General features: G+C 48.5%; 1 protein-coding gene across 6 annotated transcripts in view; it reads right to left on the minus strand.

Moving 5' to 3' along the window:
• The window catches only part of TSC22D3 (TSC22 domain family member 3), a 63,675-nt gene extending 60,409 nt beyond the window's left edge, over positions 1 to 3,266 (minus strand). The window contains exons 1-2 of one of the 6 annotated variants that reach the window (XM_045881214.3): positions 3,106 to 3,266; positions 1,131 to 1,556 (exon numbers count right to left, since the gene is read on the minus strand). In XM_045881214.3, the coding sequence (XP_045737170.1) occupies positions 1,131 to 1,556; positions 3,106 to 3,137 (458 nt within the window). In that variant the 5' untranslated portion in view covers positions 3,138 to 3,266. Of the gene's footprint in view, positions 1 to 1,130; positions 1,557 to 1,814; positions 1,948 to 2,157; positions 2,425 to 2,539; positions 2,763 to 2,817; positions 2,906 to 3,105 lie in introns of those variants that run through there. The other 5 variants (XM_045881249.3, XM_064574455.1, XM_064574456.1 and 2 more) reach the window with 5 other exon arrangements.
• Positions 3,267 to 19,553: the final 16,287 nt, after the last annotated feature.

Below are 19,553 nucleotides of genomic sequence, written 5' to 3' on the forward strand. Positions count from 1 at the left end.
CTTAAGAGACCAGAAAGATCAGGGAACTTGCTCAGGTTCGCACACGGAGGTAGAACCGTAACTTGTACCAAAACCCTGGTCTCCCACAGCAGGGTTCTCCTTCTCTTACATAACCTTTGTTGTTGAGAGAATAAGATCCACCCCATACACGCGCGCTTACACACACACACACGCGCGCGCGCACACAGACGCGCGTGTGGACACACACACACACACACACACACTGTCCTGTCCTGATGGTTCTAAGAACACCAAACCCAGGGCTGGGTGTCCTGCTTCCTCTGCCTCAAAACTGCCTCAGTTGGCTTTCACCAGGGTCTCAGACTGGAGGACAGCAGCCACCTCGGGTCTTCCCACTGTGTTTCTCCCCTCCCCCTCCCTCCCTTGCCCTTCAGCAGGATTTCTAGAAAGTCTGACCCGCACTCCAACAAAGAGCTGCGGAGACAGGGGTTCATCCACCCACCGGTCCCAGGATGCTCTCTCTGGGGCTGCTTTTAGCCATCACTGGAAATTAAAGGCCGTAATCCATGGAGGAGGTGGGGGTACCCCCATCCAGAGTCTCAAAAAATTCTCACACATGTCTAATTTTTCTTATTCTTCACCCTCCCCCATATCAGCAGCAGCTTAATTTGTCTTGACATTTTGCTTGCCCTCGCTGGCCGTCAGGGCCACTCGGTAATTTGAAAGCCCTTGCAATTTCAATCCGAGTTTGCATATTTAGAAATGGGCTTCTGAGAAGGGTGGAACTCGGATCCCAGGAGCATCCTGTGGCAGAATCTCCAAAACGGCGGCGGAAACGCGCGCATTTGAGGAGGGGGTGCCGCCGGCTACCCCCAAACCGATCCAGGGCTCTGCCCACCTCCTGGACTCCAGTATTTCCCTAGGCAAGTCTCTGCGGGCACCCTTCAAAATAGGGTCCCACGTGCCGGGCTTCCCCTCTGCCCCACCGGACTCCAGGTAGCCTAAGGGTCCGAGGCAGGTCGCGGCCACCGGGAGCCCCGCCTCCCCAGCGCTCTCCTCCCCCCGCCACCCCGTGAACGACCCGGTCGCCCCTTCCGTCAGAGGTGAGGGTCCAGCAGAGGCCGGCGCCAGCCGGGACCGCGTGCCCACCCGTATGCCCAGCTACCCACCTGTGGAAGAAGAGCAGGATGGAGAGCATGGTCTGGTCGATGTTGCGGTTACAGATGCCCTCATTGATCAGGTAGCAGGGGTCCCGCAGCACGGGCTCTAGCGAATCCTGCCGCATTATGCTGTTGAGCTTGTCGGTGTTGAGGTTCTCGAAGATTAGCTTCTCCTGCAGCTGCCGAAAGTTGCTCACGGTGGGGCTGCCCGGGTTGTTGTTCTCTCCGCTGCTGTCGCGCTGGAGCCCGCTCCGGTGGGCCAGGTCCAGGCAGCAGTTGCAGCAGTCGAGACCGACAGGTGAGCGGCAGTCGGTCTTGGGCTGGGCCATCTTCTCAGGCTCGGGGGCCGCTTGGCCCTCGAGGTCAGGGTCGGCTGGCAGGTGCGCGCCCGCCGGGCTAGCCTGAGGGGACTCCAGGGTGTCTGGAAAACACAAGCTGTGAGAAGAGTTGGAAATTAGCGCCCAAAGCCAGCCACCTTCGGCTCGGCCCCCTCCTGGCTGTGCTGCTCTGGGTGCGAATAGAAACAGCTGGACAAACAGCTCGGAGCGGATCCTTCGGGCTCACTTCCTCCTCTTCCTCCTCCTCCTCCCCCTCCTCCAGAGGCTGGGGCTGCCCCCCCCCCCCCCCGCCAGGTGCCACACGCGGCCCTAGCGCAGTCCCAAGTTTCCCAAGTGTGAGCGGGGCTCGGCGGACCTGTGGCAGCAGGAAGGGCGGGCAGCAGGGCAGAGGGAGAGCCGGGGCGCGCCCTCGCTCCCTCCCTCCTTTGCTCCCTCCCTCCCCGGCTCGCTGGCTCTCCCGCTCTCGGGCTCCCCTGGGCTGTGCCGGCTGAGCGGTGGCAGGAGCCGAGAGCGAGGGAGCGAGGGAGCCAGTGAGCCAGAAGTCAGCACGGGGCTGTGACAGCATGTAAATTACCCCAGGGGGGCCGGCGGAGAACGCTGCTCCGCCGCTTCCCCGGCGGCCGCCTGGGTCCTGCCCCCCCAAGCCCCCGCCCCCGCCCCCGCCGCCCGCACCCTCGCGCCCACACGGCCGCTCGCACCCTCGCCCGCGCTCCCGGGAACCCGGCCCGGCTCTCCCCCCGTCCGCGCGCCCGCCGCCGCCGCTCGGGCTCTCTGGCCGCTCAGGGCGCATCCTCCGTCAGAAATCTACTCGCGGCCGCCGGGGACGCCGCGCCACGCCGTTCTCGAGCTCCGCGGGAGGGCAGATGTTCGGCGTCCCACCGAGGACGGGTCCCCCTGCAGGAGAGACGCCGCCCGCACGAGCCCGTCTCGTCGCTGCCTTAAACCGCCGCCCCGCCACCAGCCTGTTTGCGGGGGGGGGGGGGGGTCTGCCGACAGAGAGAGCGGTTACCCCCGCGGGGAGTCTGAGAGTGCCCGGCACGCTCTCGAGGTGCCCGGGGCAATGCCTTAAACGAAACTCACGGAAGCACGCTCAAACTCGCCTCGGCTTCTGCCCCCCTTCTTCTCACTGATCGTCCCCTCTTTCCCCCACGCGCGCTCTCCTCTCTTCCCTGAACCCCATCTGAGGCGATCTCTGCCCGGGCTTCCGGGAATGCCAGCTCCCCGGGCGGCTTCCCGCTGCCTTGCCCCTTCTCCCTCCCTGGGCTCGCGTCTCCGTTTGCCCTTCCGTCTCTGGGCGCTTCTCCTCCACTCTTTTCCCTTTCTTTCATTTTCTTTCTTTTCCGTATTTCTTTCTTTACCCGTTTCCGTTCTTCTTCCTTTTCTTTCTTGCCACCCCTTTCCTTATTTCTTTTTTCTCTTTCTCTGCATTTCCCCAGTTCCCCGCTCTTCTCCCCCATTCCCCGTCTTCTCCCCCCTTCATTTCCCCCGTTCGATTTCCCCCCGCGCGTCCTTCGCCTCAGCACCCCCGCTCTCTCCTCAGGTCTGTCCCTTTCTCCTCACTTCACTTATCTTCCCCTGCTTTCCCAAGCTCGCTGCCCCCCTTTTTCCGATCCCCGCCTGCCACCTTAATTCGTCTCTGTCCTCACCCTTTCGAGAGCTGTGGTGAGGAAATGCTCATGGCACTGGGGGTGGCGTGAAACTGCGAGCCGAGGGGTTTTTGGCTCCGAGGAGAGGGTGATTCTGGGGCCGAGGAAAGGTGAAAGGTCAAATCCGTGGAGAGCAAGGCAGGATGGTTCCTCGGGTCATACCCCTGCGGGCTTTGCGAGATGTGGGCAAGGGCTGGGTGGGCAAGTGTAGGCTTTCAGGGTGGCTCAGGACTCGGGGAATTGGAATACTCTGAAATGGGGAGGATTCAATAATTATTGGCTCCTGGAAAAAAATTCCAAATATTCATGATGTTCAGTTTTCACATAAAACTCAAATGGATTTCAGTTTCACTCAGCGCTCCCCACCCCCCCTCCGGCTCGCTTTTTTTTTTTTTCCACAAGCCCGTGGCCCTCGCAATAGAGTAGCGTATACTGCCACCTTGTGTTTCAGCCCTGGAACATTCCGTGCCTCGGTCACGGAGTTCAATCTCTGGGAGACCGCAGAGGTGCCTCCTAGTGGAATCCACACTGCATTGGTTCTGTGAGCGGGAGGAAAACGGAGGCAGATCCATTACGCGAAAAGGGGGCCCCCATGACCGACCTGAACACCCGGACACCAGTCAGGGCCAGAGCCACCCTCTTTCTCGTGGAGCTTCACTTGCCTGAGTCCCTGCAGATTGGGCTTTCCACACATTTGAAATTCCTTCTGGGTGCCACAAGCAGCAGCCCTGTGACTAGGAGCAAAGGGCAGCCAAATAACTCCCGTTCCCAGGGCCCTGTGGGTCTTGTGTGGGGGCCCCACAACTTGCGGAAATGGAGGGACCGAGGGAAGAAGGGAGGGCAGTGCTCTCTGTGCTGTAGGGGCCAGAAAACCAGAAATTAGCTGTATCTCTAGCTCCCGACAAGATCCCAGGATCAGAAATAAAGAGGCTTTTGGAGGTCACTGACCAGACCTGCAGAACTGAGAGCATGGTCCTTATGCTCTCACAGACTGCTGAGGATTCAGTTTGGTCTCTCAAAAGCCAATGCTTCAGATGCGTTAATCGCCCCCCCCCTTTTCTTCTTCTTCCCTGTCTTTTTTTTTTTTTAGTGTTCTTGGGTAAAAGCCAGAGGAGGTAGTAGAATATGAAATTTCATATGCATTGTGCAGACTTATAGCCTACTGAATTGTTTTTTAATTACAGCGTTTATGATTTTCCCTCTTGTTTATAATTATTTTATGTTAAACATTATAACAAAATATATTAGCTCCATAAATGTTTACTTAAGTTGTGTTTTGAGAACTGCTGGGGCCTTTTGCTTCTCTACTTGCCTGAGTCCTCTTATCTTTGTGCATAACCTTGGGACGAGGCCCTGGTGGAAGTATTTCCTTCTTGGCATTTGGCACCATTAAACTCAAGATTTTGTCCCCTTGACATTTCCCTTGTTGTAGTCCTTGCTCTCTAGCAGTGTTGTTAATAATTCAGTGCAGCTTTGCATACTATATCCAGGCTGATCAAGAGCAAATATAACTTAGATATAGAAAAATCTGGATAGTTTAGGGAGAGGGTCAGAAAGCTACCGTGTGTTTGCATACAGGTCCAGCTTGAATTGACACATAATATACCTCCACGGGAAGGCTGACTGGACAGGACCCCCTCGGCTCCTCTCTGTGAGGCCTCCCTTTGCTCACAGATACCCTGTTGGATGGAGACACTCCAAGCTGCAAAATGCTCTTGCGTAAACCCAGCGAGCAGAGGTGGGGCAGGGGGCAGTTCTACATGGAGCTGATGGTGGATTTCTGGGTGGAGCAGGAAGGGAAGACAAGGGGCATCTCGTTCTCAGATGGGGTCATTCAAGAGTCACTTGCTCTGCACTTGGCCTAAGCCTGGCATAGTGTTAGTGGAGATTCCCAGGTAAATAAGACACAGCCCAGGCCCTCAAAGAACTCATGGCCTCACTGGCAAAACAGATACATCAACAGACAAAAACAGTACAAATGGGCAGTAATGATTAAGGCCTGGTGTGTGGTGGGACCAAGTGCCATGGGAGCATGGAGAAGGTGTCAGCTCTGGAAGGAGGGAGGGGCAATCTAGGTGGAGAGAGCAGAGAACAGGGGCGGGGGAACACTGTTGAGGGCAGCAGGTATGCTGGGGTGGGGTGGGGTGAGGGGTGTGGATTACAAAACAGGTCAGTGTCCTGGGAGAACAAGATGAGAGATGGAATAGTGAGAGGTTAGGCTGGAAAAGGATGAGAGACCAGGTCTTAGAGGGGTTCGTGAGACGTGAAGGGGGTCCTCTCACTTCACAAGTTGGCCATGCATTTGGCAGGTGTTAAAAAGGATAGGGGGTGCCTGGGTGGCTCAGTGGTTAAGGGTTAAGCGTCCGATTCTTGGTTTCAGCTCAGGTCAAGATCTCAGGGTCATGAGAAGGAGCCCAGTGTGGGGCGGGCTCCGAGCTCAGCGCAGAGTCTCCTTGAGATTCTTTCCCTCTCCCTCCCCCTCTGCTCTTCCTACCCCTCTGCTGCTTCTCTCCCTAGGCTCCCCCCGCTGCTTGCACTCTCTCTCTCTCAGATAAATAAATAAATAAATATCCTTTTAAAAAAGGATAGGTATCATTTATTTAGTCTCTGCTATGTGCCAGGCACTTTATTTATTTTTTATTTTTTAAAGCTTTTTCTATTTCCTTTTTTTTAAAGGTTGTATTTATTTATTTGTCAGAGAGAGAGAGTGCACAAGCAGGGAGAGCGGCAGGCAGAGGGGGAAGCAGGCTCCCCGCTGAGCAAGGAACCTGCCCCACACAGGGCTCCTTCTCATGACCCTGGGATCATGACCTGAGCCGAAGGCAGACGCTCAAGGGACTGAGCCACCCAGGCATCCCGTGCCAGGCACTGTACATATATTATCTCGTTTAAGCCTCATGACAACCCTGTGAAGCAGGTACTAAATTCCGGTGATGAAATGGGCTTGGGAAAGTTAAAAAAGCTCTCAGGTCACATACGTCATAAGGCAGACATTCGAATTTGAACCCACCACAGCTTCTGATTTGGAAGCTTGTGTCGTTAATTATTAGGTGACTTTGTAATGATGGGTTTATCAAACATTTACAAAGTATGACAGCTGTTTTTAAGAAGATTGCACCCTCAAAAAAAAAAAGGTGCCATGAACAATTTACTAACATATTTAAGGATTTGTATTTGTATTGTGGAGAGCCAGGAAGGATACTGGCAAATCTGGTATAATAATTAATACTCTAATAGCTGAATTTTTGATCACCTCCCATGTGCCAGGCGCCTTGCTAAGTGCTTTACGTGGCGCCATCTAGTTTCATTTATCACAACGATCCTGCGAATTAGATACTACCATCCTCACTTAAGGGATGGGGAAACTGAGGCACAGAGAGGTTATCCAGCATATCTAGGCATTTGAAGTCTAGCTAGGTTCAAGGTAAGGCACACAAACAGTGATTTTCAGGCAATCCCGTTTCCCTACCCTCGAAATTCAATTTTGTTCACCTTTCTTCACTGAGAAAGCAGATTGCCCTTCCTGAAACTTTTCACAATTGTTCATCACAGATTTGTAGATTGTTATAGCCAGCAAGGGTTTTAAAACCTGGATCAGGGGTTCTTAAACTTATTTGTGCCAAGGACAACTTTGATGGTATAGTGAAGCCTGTGGACCCTTTCTCAGAACAATGTCTTTAGATACATAAAATAGAATATGTGGGATTACAAAGGAAATCAATTACATAATTATACCATTATCCAGGGTGCCTGGGTGGCTCAGTCGGTTAAGCATCTGCCTTCGGCTCAGATCATGATCCTGGAGTCCTGGGATCGAGCCCCGCATCGGGCTCCCTGCTCAGCCGGGAGTCTGCTTCTCCCTCTGCCACTCCACCTGCTAGTGCGCTCTCTCTCTCTCTCTCAAATAAATAAATAAATAAATAAATAAATAAAATCAATCTTATATTGTTATGCCATTGTCCAAAGATCAAAAACAGGAAGTTGTGATATAGTTATAAAGTGCTTGTTATTCATGTAGTAAATGCCAAGATCTAGCTGCAGCTATGATAACCATGGTAACTTCCAAGTAATGAGTGTAACAAGTCTTGAAGGACACCTGTAATAACAGTAACGTGACCTAAAACTGTGATTGCCACCAGCGATGACGTCACAGCTGCTGCTAATGCTACTGTGATCTGTTCTCCGCATCTGTAATCGCAGGAAATCTGAATTTCAGTTAGAGGTTGCTGAAAAGGGAGATGTAACATTTTCCACTGAAGTTTATTTATCCTCTGAATTTTTAAGAATCCTTGCTCTAGACCAACCACCTTATAATATTAAAACAATAGCTAGCACGAACGAGCCTTGAGTACATGTGAGCTACTGTGCTGGGTCTTTACAGCCATTTCCCATTTATCCCTCATAGCAAGCCTATGAGGTAGCCTTGTTTTATAGCTCTGAGAGAAATGGAATTAATTTTCCAAGGTTACACAGCTGGCAAGTGGAAGAGAATGACAGAAATGTATTTTCTCACAGTTCCAGAGGCTAGAAGTCTGAGATCAAGGCGTTGTGAGGCCTCTCTCCTTGCCTTGTACGTGGACACCTTCTCTCTGTGTCTTTGCATGGTCTTTCCTCTGTCTGTGTCCGTAATCCAAATTTCCTTGTCTTGTAAGGACATCAGTCATACTGGGTTAGGGCTCACCTTAATGAACTCATTTTAACTTAATTACCTCTTCAAAGACCCCCATCTCCAAATATGGTCAGATTCTGAGGTCCTGGAGGGTTAGGACTTCAACATATTGGATTAGGGGGAGGATATAGTATAGCGCATCGCAGATCCCAACCACAAGGACTCAGATTTAGTAGGTCTGGAGTGGGGACCAGGGGTTTATAGGTTGTTGTTTTTTTTTTTTTTTAAAGATTTTATCTATTTTTTGACAGAGAGATAGAGAGAGAGCACAAGTAGGCAGAGAGGCAGGCAGAGGGAGAGGGAGAAGCAGACTCTCCACTGAGCAGGGAGCCCGACGCGGGGCTCGATCCCAGGACCCCAGGATCATGACCCGAGCCGAAGGTAGCCACTTAACCGACTGAGCCACCCAGGCGCCCCCAGGGGTTTATAGTTTTAATAGGTCCCCAGATGTTTTTGTTTTTGTTTTTGCTTTGGTTTTTTTTTTTAGAGAGAGGGAGAGAGAGAATCTTAAGCAGGCTTCAAGCCCAGAGCAGAGCCTGTGGCAGGGCTTGATCTTACAACCCTGAGATTGTGACCTGAGCTAAAATCGGGTATTGAGGAGGACACGTGCTGTGATGAGCACTGGGTGTTATACTTAACTAATGAATCATTGAACACTGCATCAAGGACTAATTATGTACTGTACAGTGGCTAACTGAACATAATAATAAAAAAAATTCACCTCAAAAAAAAAAAAAAGAGAGTCTGACGCTTAACCGAGTGAGCCACCCAGGTGCCCCTCCTCCCCCCAGGGGATTTTTATAGGCAGCCAGGTTTAGGAGCTATTATTTTCCCAACCACAAACTTTCTTAGCACAGTGCTTGGGCATGGTTGATGCTCAATAAATATTTGTTGATTGACCAAGGGGAAATAAAATATGGAGATGAGCAAGTGAGGGAACTTTTAAAGTGTCCTTAAGGATCATCAAGTAGAAGTTAGATAGTTAGAGGTCTCAAATAGACACCTCTGTTTGCAGATAGGGAGCTGGACCTGATGAACCCAATGTCCATCCCTTCTTACTTTTAGTTTTTTATAATCAAAAAGGACGAGGTGCAAATTTATATGCAAGTGTCAAGAAAACATGAACTAAGAACTGATGTGAATGGGATAGAGTTAACAAGAAAACAAAAGTAAGATCCTACATATGTAGGATATTTGAGTCTTTGTGATTGTGTATTTACTTCTACCTGGAGCTTTGCCTAGTGTTGATATTGTGCGTGCGCATGCGTGTGGGGGATGTTGGCATATGGTTGTATATGAGTGAGGATTTATATAGAAGGGTATGTGAATGGGCACTTGTATCAGGTTTCTTTTTAGTTTTTTTTTTTTTTTTTTTTTTAAGATTTTGTTTATTTGAGAGGGACAACAGAGGGAGAGTGAGTGGGAGAAGCAAACTCTCCTGCTGAGCAGAGAGCCCGACGCAGGGCTCGATCCTACGACCCTGGGATCATAACCTGAGCTGAAGATAGACACTTAACTGACTGAGCCACCCAGGTCCCCCCATATATATGGTTTCTTAATCTCACTTGAGGGCCACTTTACTCTTCTGCATAGAGCTCAATAAATGGTAACCCATTTTAATAATTTTAAAAAAGTAGTAGTAATATAAAGCCCTGGTACTCAAGAATCTCTAGTTTTTCTAGATATTCTTCAAATACTGATTTATTTTACTATAGCTTGGTTTTCCATCTCCCTATTACAGCTGGGATTTGCTCTATTCAAAATAGACGCATTTTTTTCTCTTGCTGAAATTAAAATATATCCCCCTGTGGAAGGATTCTAGCTAAACTGTTGACAGTGGTGATCTCTAAGGGGGGGGGTGGGATTAGGTGTGGGGGGAAAGGAGTAAAGGAGAGGGACTTTCTAGTGTTATCATTTGCCAAAAAATTAGTACGTTGTACTTATATAAGTTAAATACTTGTGTTATTAAAGTAATACAAGATTATTTTAGGAAACTGTTGGTGCAGGATGGTATGAAGAAGCCTCAAAATTCAGCCACAATTCTGCAAGCCGAGAACAACTTTTATCTTAGCCTCCCTCTTTATAGAACTATTTCATGGAGGTCATATATTATTGCATCCTAATATCTACAGTGTTTTCTTCTGGAGCTGAGAGAGAGAGATAGAGGGAGAGAGGAAGTGAGGGTGTGATAGATGGAAGCACAGGGTGGTGATTGAAGGAACACAGGTTGGGCATACCTAAGCCAGATTGGAAAGGTCAAGGAAGGCTTCCTGGAAGAGGTGATGCCTTAAAGATGAATCGGGAAGGCTGAGCCCATTTTCTAGTGCCCAGGAAGCGTTTACCTAATGTGATAGTGGATTTAAAATACTTAGTGCCGGGGTGCCTGGGTGGCTCAGTCGTTAAGAGTCTGCCTTCAGCTCAGGTCATGATCCCAGGGTCCTGGGATCGAGCCCCGCATCAGGCTCCCTGCTCAGCGGGAAGCCTGCTTCTCCCTCTCCCACTCCCCCTGCTTGTGTTCCCTTTCTCGCTATATATCTCTCTGCCAAATAAATAAATAAAATCTTTTAAAAATAATAAAATAAGGGACGCCTGGGTGGCTCGGTCGGTTGGGTGTCTGCCTTCGCCCGGGCCATGATCCCAGGGTTCTGGGATCGAGTCCTGCATCGGGCTCCTTGCTCCAGCGGGGAGCCTGCTTCTCCCTCTGCCTGCCTCTCTCCCTGCTTGTGCTCTCTCTCTCTCTCTGACAAATAAATAAATAAATAAATAAAATCTTTAAAAAATAAAATAAAAAATAAAATAAAATGAAATAAAATACTTAGTGCCTATGGGGCACCTGGGTGGCTCAGTCGTTAAGCGTCTGCCTTCGGCTCAGGTCATGATCCCGGAGTCTTGGGATCGAGCCCTGCATCGGGCTCCCTGCTCAGTGGGGAGTCTGCTTCTCCCTCTCCCACTCCCCCTGCTTGTGTTCCCTCTCTTGCTGTCTCTCTCTCTCTGTCAAATAAATAAATAAAATCTTAAAAAAATAAAATAAAATACTTAGTGCCCAGCACATAGGAATAAATAGTAGATATCATTATTACCTGACCCTTTCAAACAAATTTGAATGACAACTTTGTGTTCACTATGAGGAATAAATGAGATAATGCACGTAGAGTACCAAAGATGGTGCCAGGCACCTATTAAATGCACCGTACATGGTGGGGGTTGATAGGGTTGTTGGTAGTGGTTTTATTATTTTGGGGATCTACCAGACTGAGATGGAATCTTCTGTCTCTGATCTTCTGGGTTGTCTGACTCCACAGTTTGTCCGGTTACATTATTTCAGATATGATGTCTCCAAGCATGCTTATGTTCGGAGCTTTTCCTTGGAAACTTTTCCTCATAACAACCACCAGCTCGGGGCACCTGGGTGGTTCAGTCGGTGAAGCATCTGTCTTCGACTCAGGTCATGATCCTGGAGTCCCGGGATTGAACCCCACGTCAGGCTCCCTGCTCAGCGGGGAGTCTGCTTCTCCCTCTCCCTCTGCCTCCCCCACTTGTGCTCTCTCTCTCAAATAAATAAATAAAATCTTTAAGAAAACCCAACCACTGGCCCAACCACCACTGCCACCATCACCAGCCATGCGGTGTGCTCATGTTGTAGTCTCCAGAAGCGTATAGAACATAGCGGAGCTGACGGGAGAAGAAGTGGTCGCCTCCTGGTTGCCTCAGAAAATATTTTCTGTGGAGTAAAGAGATAGTCTCCGGTTTTCTGATGAGTACAGCCCCTGTATTGCTGAAGACAGCTGGTAGAAGTGAATCGAAAGCCTTCCCCATCTTTTCTAGGCACGCTCATTTTTCTGGATCAGAGGGCAGGGTGTACATAGGCCACCAGTATGCTCCTCACTCCAACCCCATCTCCCCACAAAAGCCAAGAGCAACTCCTTCCTCACCAGCAGCTGGTGGTCACTTTTTCTCCAGTTTCCCTAGCCAGGGCAACTCTTCCAGTTTTTGCAGAGCTTCATGGGAATTCTAATGGGCATTTATAACTGGTGGATATTGGAGATTGCTAGCTTGCTGCCCTATTAACCCAGAGTGCCCCAGATATAATCAATCTTCTTAGGGAAGACTTCAGTAAGAAGGCACAAAAGTCCTTTGCTTTTTCTTTTTTTAAGAGATTTATTTATTGATTTATTTGAGAGAGAGGGAGAGAAAGAGAGAGAGAGCATGTGCCAGAGGGAGGGGGCATGTGGCAGAGGGAGAAGGAGGAAGCAGGCTCCCCACTGAGCTGGGAGCCCAAGTGGGGTCTCGATCTCACGACCCTGAGATGATGACCTGAACCAAAATCAAGAGTCACACACTTAACCGCCTGAGCCACCCAGGCACCCCAAGTCCTTTGCTTTTTCCATGGTCCTTTGTGAACTAGTTTTCTGCCCCTCCAGCCTGGGGAGCCTGTTTTTAGCAGTCATCTAGTTTTACCCAATCCAGGACTCCTCTGCCTTTCTGTGAGGAAAAGCTGTGTTGTACTTTACTGAAACTTTTGATCTCCTCTGGCAAGAGGGAGGTTAAGGGTAGAAGGAGGCTGAATGAACCTGGGGGCTGCCTGTCAGGGTGCGGGGGTGAGGAGAGTTGTGGGGGAGCCTTGGACATTGCTTTCTGTCTTCCTCTCTGAGCTGAGAACCCAGGCACATTACAGAGAGCAGGGCAGGAGGAGGGTAACTATCTTGCAGAGATAACTTGTAAGGCTTCGACATCATTTGTAGATCTCAAGCTACTGATTAGGGGCCCCTGACCTAATATAGTAGAAAAATGGTTTGTGTTGTTGTTGCTGGTTTTTAATATCCTTCCCGACGTGTATCTCCCTTCCTGTATTAGCTTTCTGAATCCCGATACTGTGCACTCAGATTGATCTCTTAGCCCTACTTTCCACTCCATGGGGCATTCTCATTTACCTTCCAGCCACCTCTGGAATTCTGGACCTGGTTTATCTAGTCCTTTGTCCCCACTCCATATATTGACCTAAAGGCAGACTCCAACTCCTACAGAGGCTGAGATCTCAAAGTTCATTCTGAAGTCAATTGTTTGCAAGGTGACATGCATTTTCCCATGGAAGAAAATATTATCGGGGCGCTTGGGTGGCTCAGTTGGTTGGGCACCTGCCTTCAGCTTGGGTCCTGATCTCAGGGTCCTGGGATCGAGCCCCATGTTGGGCTCTCTGCTAGGCAGGGAGTTTACTTCTCCCTCTCCCTCTGTACTCTCCCTCCCCCCCCCCTCAGAGAAATAAAATTTAAAAAAGAGAGAAGAAAATATTGTTATAAATGGTAGTTAGATTTCCAGGCTAGCCCACCACTATAAACACACACACACACACACACACACATTTAATGTACTAGAGGTGTGGGCCATTTGCAAGGAAAAGGTTGAAAATCTTGGTCATTCAGCCAAAACAGGAAGACAATCCAAGGGAATAAGACATGCTTCAGCCTGGACTGACGGCTGGAGCTGGAGTCAAGGAAGTCGAGTTGGATGAGGTAGATGAGCCTTTCATGGAAGTTCTCTAGGGCCATTTCTGACAACTTTGTGAGGCTGCCGGGGGTCACAACACTAGTTTTTTCTAATCTCGCTTCAAAACTGACGGTTTTCAGTAATCATAACTACCATATCCTGGGCTCCTCCTGTGTGAGGATTCTCACACAAGCAATCCGAAGTAAACGCTGTGATGACCAGTGTTATTTTACAGACCAGGAGACTGAGGCTCGGGAAGGTCAGTGAGCTTGATGAAGGTTACTAGGTACAGTTGGAGAGCAGGTCAGTCATTTCTCACTCCCCAAACCCAGGCTTTTACCATATGTACCTGGCCAGGCTTTTCTTTCCCTTATCAGGAGGTACAGGGAGCACGGAACACCGAGGGCTATCACCCATGGTTAGAGTTGTTGGTTAGCTCACAAAGGAAACAAAGAATGGAGCAATCAAGAGAGGTGAAGGGAGGAAGGGAAAGTGTTTTGCAAGGCAAAAGTTCAACTAAGAACTCAGGCACGGAGAAGTGCTTCTCAAACTGTTAACTGTGTATACAAACCATCGGATGGGAGCGATGCAGATTTCTCTTCAGCAGGCCTGGGGAGGAGCCCTGAGCTTCCTGCTTTCCTAACAGGCTCCCAGGTGATGCGCTCCTGTTGGGGCCCAGGGCAACACTGAATTGCAAGGCCACAGAGTGCAAACGATAAACAAAACAATCAAACGTCATTAATACCCCTTTCTTAACTTAATCAGGATCAGCTGCTACACTGAACAGCCACTTTATGACTCTCTTTTCTCCTGTAGGTGGCCCCAGGCCATTGTCTTGCTTTGGGTCTGCCCGTCTGATGCAGCATATGCTCAACTGCTCTTTATTTTTTTTAAAGATTGATGTATTTGAGAGGCAGTGAGCCTAGAAGGGAGGGGCAGAGGGAGAGGGAGAGAGATTTAGACTCCACGCTGAGCACAGAGCCCGACGTGGGGCTCGATCTCTTGACCCTGAGATCAGGACCTGAGCCGAAACCAAGAGTCGGTCGCTTAACTGACCGCGCCACCCAGGTGCCCTTCAGCTGCTCTTTGAAATACAGGTATTAAAGACATATGAGCATCTTCTGCCACTCTGAGCTCTAAGCAGCCTTAATCAGGCATTAGTTTCTCTTGGCACAAGCTAGATCTCTGGCCATGGGGTTCCAGGCCTCAACAGCTGCTCCCAGCTCTCTTCCACTAGGAACAGTTGTATAAAGGTAAAGCATGTAACCCTGACATCTCAGCTCTTTCTAATTCCCTTTCTCAGAGCTGCTGCCCTCATCTGTAGTAGGAAACAGCCTGGCTTATTTCTTCTGCATAGTTGAAATAATACCAAGCATTGGTTTAAGGCAGCTATTGGAAAGGCTCTTCACAGGGCCCTCCTGCCAATTCCAGAAGGCCAGTAAAATTTGTTTCCTGGAAGGTTATTTGCTTTACCTTGCCACCTACTCTTCCCCCCACCCCCAGGATTTTGATCGTGATCATTCTGAGCCATTCTTCAAGTTTTTCTTCTATTTTTAGAGTCTCTGACTCATTCTTCCCCAATAGCCAAAGTCAGGGAGGGCCTTCTATTCTAGCCAAGCTCTACTTTCTAAAGTAGGAAATAGTCTCTCAGTGTCTACAAATCAACTTGACGGTCTGTGGCGCACAATGACTGGATTGCTTTTCCATCTTCTCTTTCTCTAACTGTGGCCTTTCTAACTCCTGTTGCAGGTAGGTGTTCGCCCAGCCTCCACTCAAATACACTGGATAAGTTCACATTTCATGATTGGATAAATGAAAAACTGTACTGAAAAGGACTTGCAATCTTCCCTTTGTGACTTCTATCCATTAATCTTACTTTTACCATATGGAGCAGAAAGAATCCTTCGAATGTTTCGTGACAGCTGTCCTGTCTTCTTTTAACCATCTCTTTGTGAGACTAAACATGTCCAGTTCCCAATCAGTCTGCAGTGGTTTCTTTTCTTCCTTTTTAAAAAAGGTTTTATGTATTTATTTATTTGAGAGAGCGAGAGTGAGAGAGCACAAGCAGGGGGAGCAGCAGAGGGAGACGGAGAAGCAGGCTCCTTGCCAAGCAGGGAGCCCGATGTGGGGCTCCATCCCAGGACCCTGGGATCATGACCTGAGCTGAAGGCAGAAGCTTCACCGACTGAGCCACCCAGGCACCCCAATATTTTTTAAGGATTTAATTATTTATTTTTGAGAGAGTGAGAGTGTGGGGAGTGGGGGTTGAGGGGGAGTGGGAGAGGGCGAGGGAGAGAGAATCTCAAGCAGACTCCCCTCTGAGCATAGAGCCTGACATGGGCCTTGATCTCATGACCCTGAGATAATGACCTGAACTGAAACCAAGAGTCAGTCACTTAAACCGACTGAGCCACCCAGGTGCCCTCAGTCTGCAGTGGTTTCTTGACCCTCATCTTAAAATCAGGCACCTGGAAATGGACATACTGCTCCCTGTGTGGTTTGACCTGTGTTGAGTACATTAGGACGCTTCCTTCCTATGATCTTCTAATATGATTTTATGATTCTGTTGGCTTAAGCAAAAAGGAAGTCATCTCTTCACATGTACTGAGCACCTACTTTGGGTCAGTTACAGTACCTAAGATCTACTAAGCGACCTCTCCAAAGGTTCAGTGGTGGAGGGTCTCTGTTCTCTCTGACCCCGTGGGGCCAGGAGATAGTATAGCTACCCTCTTCCCATACTTCCTGTTGCCTACTGCCCTCCGGGTCTCTCACTTAGTGAGGATGTCAGCACCTCACTTATGGTCTCCCCAACTCTGGCTACCATCCCGAGTGATTTTAATGACTCATCTACAAACTTTATTCTTTCAATCATCTTCACCTCCAATCCACTTCACCAACCCATTCCCGTGATCTACTTTGTTTTCAACAGATAACCTCATCATGTATTCCATTATGCGAATCAAGGCCATCAGATGCTCACTTTCATTTTCCTGCCCTTACCCCGCCCTGCCACGTAGCTCCTAATCTCCTTTTTTGGGTTGTTGTTGTTGTTGTTTTGTCTTACATGAATAGACATAGCTTGTCCAGTTCAAGGCTAATCCATCTATTTATGCTTCGGAGCCCAATCTCTCCTACCTCTTGGGGACTTTTCTCCATTGGTTATCCCCTTTCTCATCTATATCCTCAACCACTCTCTCTCTCTTTTTTATTGGCTGCTTCCCATCAGCATTTAGATCTGCTCGACTTTCTCCCATTAAACAAACAAACAAAACTCTTCTTTGACTCTGTTCCCAACTGGCACTCACCCTATTTCTTGCCTTCCATCGTCAAGGAAGCTTTATCAAAAGTGAGCAGTCTACACTTGCTGTCTTCATTTCCTCACCTCCCATTCAAAACTCAGCCCTGCCCTTTCCCCCACCCAGTCTGGCTTTTCTGACCCCAGAACACCACTGTTAACTGCTCTTGTTAAGGAAACCAATGACATCCTGATTGCTAAACCTAACGAACAATCTGAAGTCTTGATTTTCCTGGAACTCTCTCTGCTGCAGATAACATAAAGGATTGCCCTCACTCCACTTCTGTCCTCATGCCTCTCTTGAAAGTGCCTACTCCTTGGCTTTGGTCATGCTGTTCCTCTCCTGATTCTCCTCATTCCTCTTGGTTACTCCTTCCTGTGCCTCTTTGTGGACTTTTCCTCTGCCACCCCTTAAATGTTGGTCTTTGCCAGGATTTTTGTCATTCTATACCTTTCCCCCAGATCATCTTATCCATCCCTATGGTCTTATCTACCGTGCTGATGACTCCCTACTCCACAGTTATAGCCTCAGACCTCTCTTGGGAGCTCCAAACCTGAACACTCAATTGTGACTAAACATGTGGGGACATGTATGTCCCACAGGTACCTCAGACCCAAGCTCCGTGTGTCACAAATTCATCTTCCTTACTCAAATCTGCCCCCTATCCTCTCTCTACGTCACTACCGCCATCTTGGTGATGCAGACCTCTATCCACACAGTTGTCCAGGCCTGAAACTTGGGAGTCACCCTAGACTCTTCATTCAAGCAGTTGCCAAGACTTTTAAGTCTGTCTTCTAAGTCTCTGGTATGTCTTTTCTTTTTCTTTTTTTCTTTTAAGATTATTTATTTATTTGAGAGAGAGAGAGACAGATAGTGAGAGAGAGCATGAGCAGGGAAGAGAGGGAGAAGCAGGCTCCCTGCTGAGCAGGTTGCCTGAAGTGGGGCTCGATCCCAGGCGCCTGGGATCATGACCTGAGCCCGAAGGCAGATGTTTCACCGACTGAGCCACCCAGGCGCCCCGGTATGTCTTTTCTTTATATTACTATAGCATGCTAATCCAGACTCTCCATCTTCTTTCTTTAAACTATTTAAATAGCTTCTCAACTAGTCTTCTGCCTCGTGGTCTACTCCCCCTTTTAATCTGTTCTCCACACTGGGGGCTAAAATAAGTTTTCTGTAATGCGAATCACATCACATCACTCCTCTCTGCTTCAAGCCTGATATGACTCCCCACTGTTTACTGGTAGAGTCTAAGCTGCTCTTTATGCCTTACAAGGGCTTTCACAACCTGGCCCTGCCTACCCGTCCAGTCTTATCTCCTCCTGATGACCTATAATGCTTTCCTTATCCTCGTGCCCAGAGAATAGCAAACCAAACACCCCACAATGCCTCCATGCCTTTGGACACACTGTTCTCTCTGCCTAGAATGACCCCATGTCCTCCCGCCAAACTCTTATTCAACTTTCAAAATTGAGCTTGGAGTAGGTCGGGAGAATTACACAAGAAACGAGTAACAGTAATTTGCCTCTGCAGAGAACTGGGTGGCTGGGGCAGAGGTGGAAGGCCAGCTTGCCACTTCCATTTTGCATCCTTTTGCATGTATTGTACTTTGTACCAGACATCTGAATTGCTTACTTGAAACATAAATACAATGTGATCGTTAAAAAAAAAAAAAAAAAAGACCTAGGGGTCATGTTCTCTAGAAAGTTGTCCCCCCGCCATTCTTTCCTTCAGTACCTTCTGTAATTCCCCCCTGCCCTTCTTTGTGCTACCTCTGGGCCTCCTATGTGCTCCTGGAAGTAAAATAATCACGTTGGTTGTTATTTCTCTTTTAAGCTGTCTGGGCCCCCAGCCTGTGAGCTCCTTGAGGACAGAAGCGTATCTTATCTCTTGTTATTTCCCCAGGATCTAGCACAGTGATCCATGACTGTTTATCCAATGAAGAAATGAGTGGAAAAATGAAGTATGGGATGCCCCAATGATAAAACAGGGCTCCCAAGCCTGTGTTCTTTCCAGATCTCTCTCCCTCTGTCCCTTTGCCATGTGTCAAATCTAAAAGTAATAACTGACATTTATTATTACCCATCACCTTGTCAGTTTGGATTTAGCATCACCCAAGGCTGCCCAGATCCATTCAAAGTCCCTCCTACCTCAAGTCACTGGAAGAGTTGATAGGTATTTATATGTCTTATTCTGAGTCACTGAATCACAGAATGGAATAATTTGTCTAATACCTGCCGTTTATTGAATACCCACATGGGTTAACCACTGTGCTAGGTGCTTTTCTTTTCTTTTTTTTTTTTTTTTTATACATGACACTGTCGCAGCATATGCTGCAAGGTAGATATTTTGATCCCCGGTTTACAGATGTGGAAATTGAAACTAGTATGGTTAAGCACTTTGCCCAGGGTCACGTTTCTAGTAAGTGGTGAGGCTGAGATTTGAACTGAAGTCTTTGGACTTCAAAATTCGTGCTTGATTCATACACAACACTGAAGGAAAGGGGGCCTCTCCACTGCTTTGACTGTTCTGCAAGGGGGTCTCCAAAGTTGGCTTGAAATCCTCAGTGCCTAGTGCTCACTGCTCCCCCAGGCAGCCCATCCCATCTTAGGCAGTTTTGACCATTTTAAAAGCTCTTGTTTGTGGTAAGCCAAAATTATAAACGAGCTGAACAAGACACAGCCAGGAATAGTCTTTGGCTCACTGCTAGAACTTCCCTTCTGGTCTGACACCAAACCCTTCCGTTTATTCAACTAGTTACAGGCTCATCTCAACATCTCAATGGTATAGGAGCATCCAGCCTATACCCTGCCATCTCGTCTACAAGAAAATAATGGGAAACTTTGTCCAATGCCTGGATGAAATGAAATCCACTCTAGCTATCACATTCTTTGATCTGCCAATCTAGTAACCAGATTAAAAAAAAAAAAGGAAATGAAGTCTGGGAGGGATATTTGTTTTTTAACGGGGCAATTTGTCAATGACTCAAAGTAATGAGT

The sequence above is a fragment of the Mirounga angustirostris genome, unplaced genomic scaffold (assembly GCF_029215605.1).
Source record: "Mirounga angustirostris isolate CCGP_5_RB_7025 unplaced genomic scaffold, mMirAng1.0.hap1 SCAF_11, whole genome shotgun sequence".
Classification (NCBI taxonomy): domain Eukaryota; kingdom Metazoa; phylum Chordata; class Mammalia; order Carnivora; family Phocidae; genus Mirounga; species Mirounga angustirostris.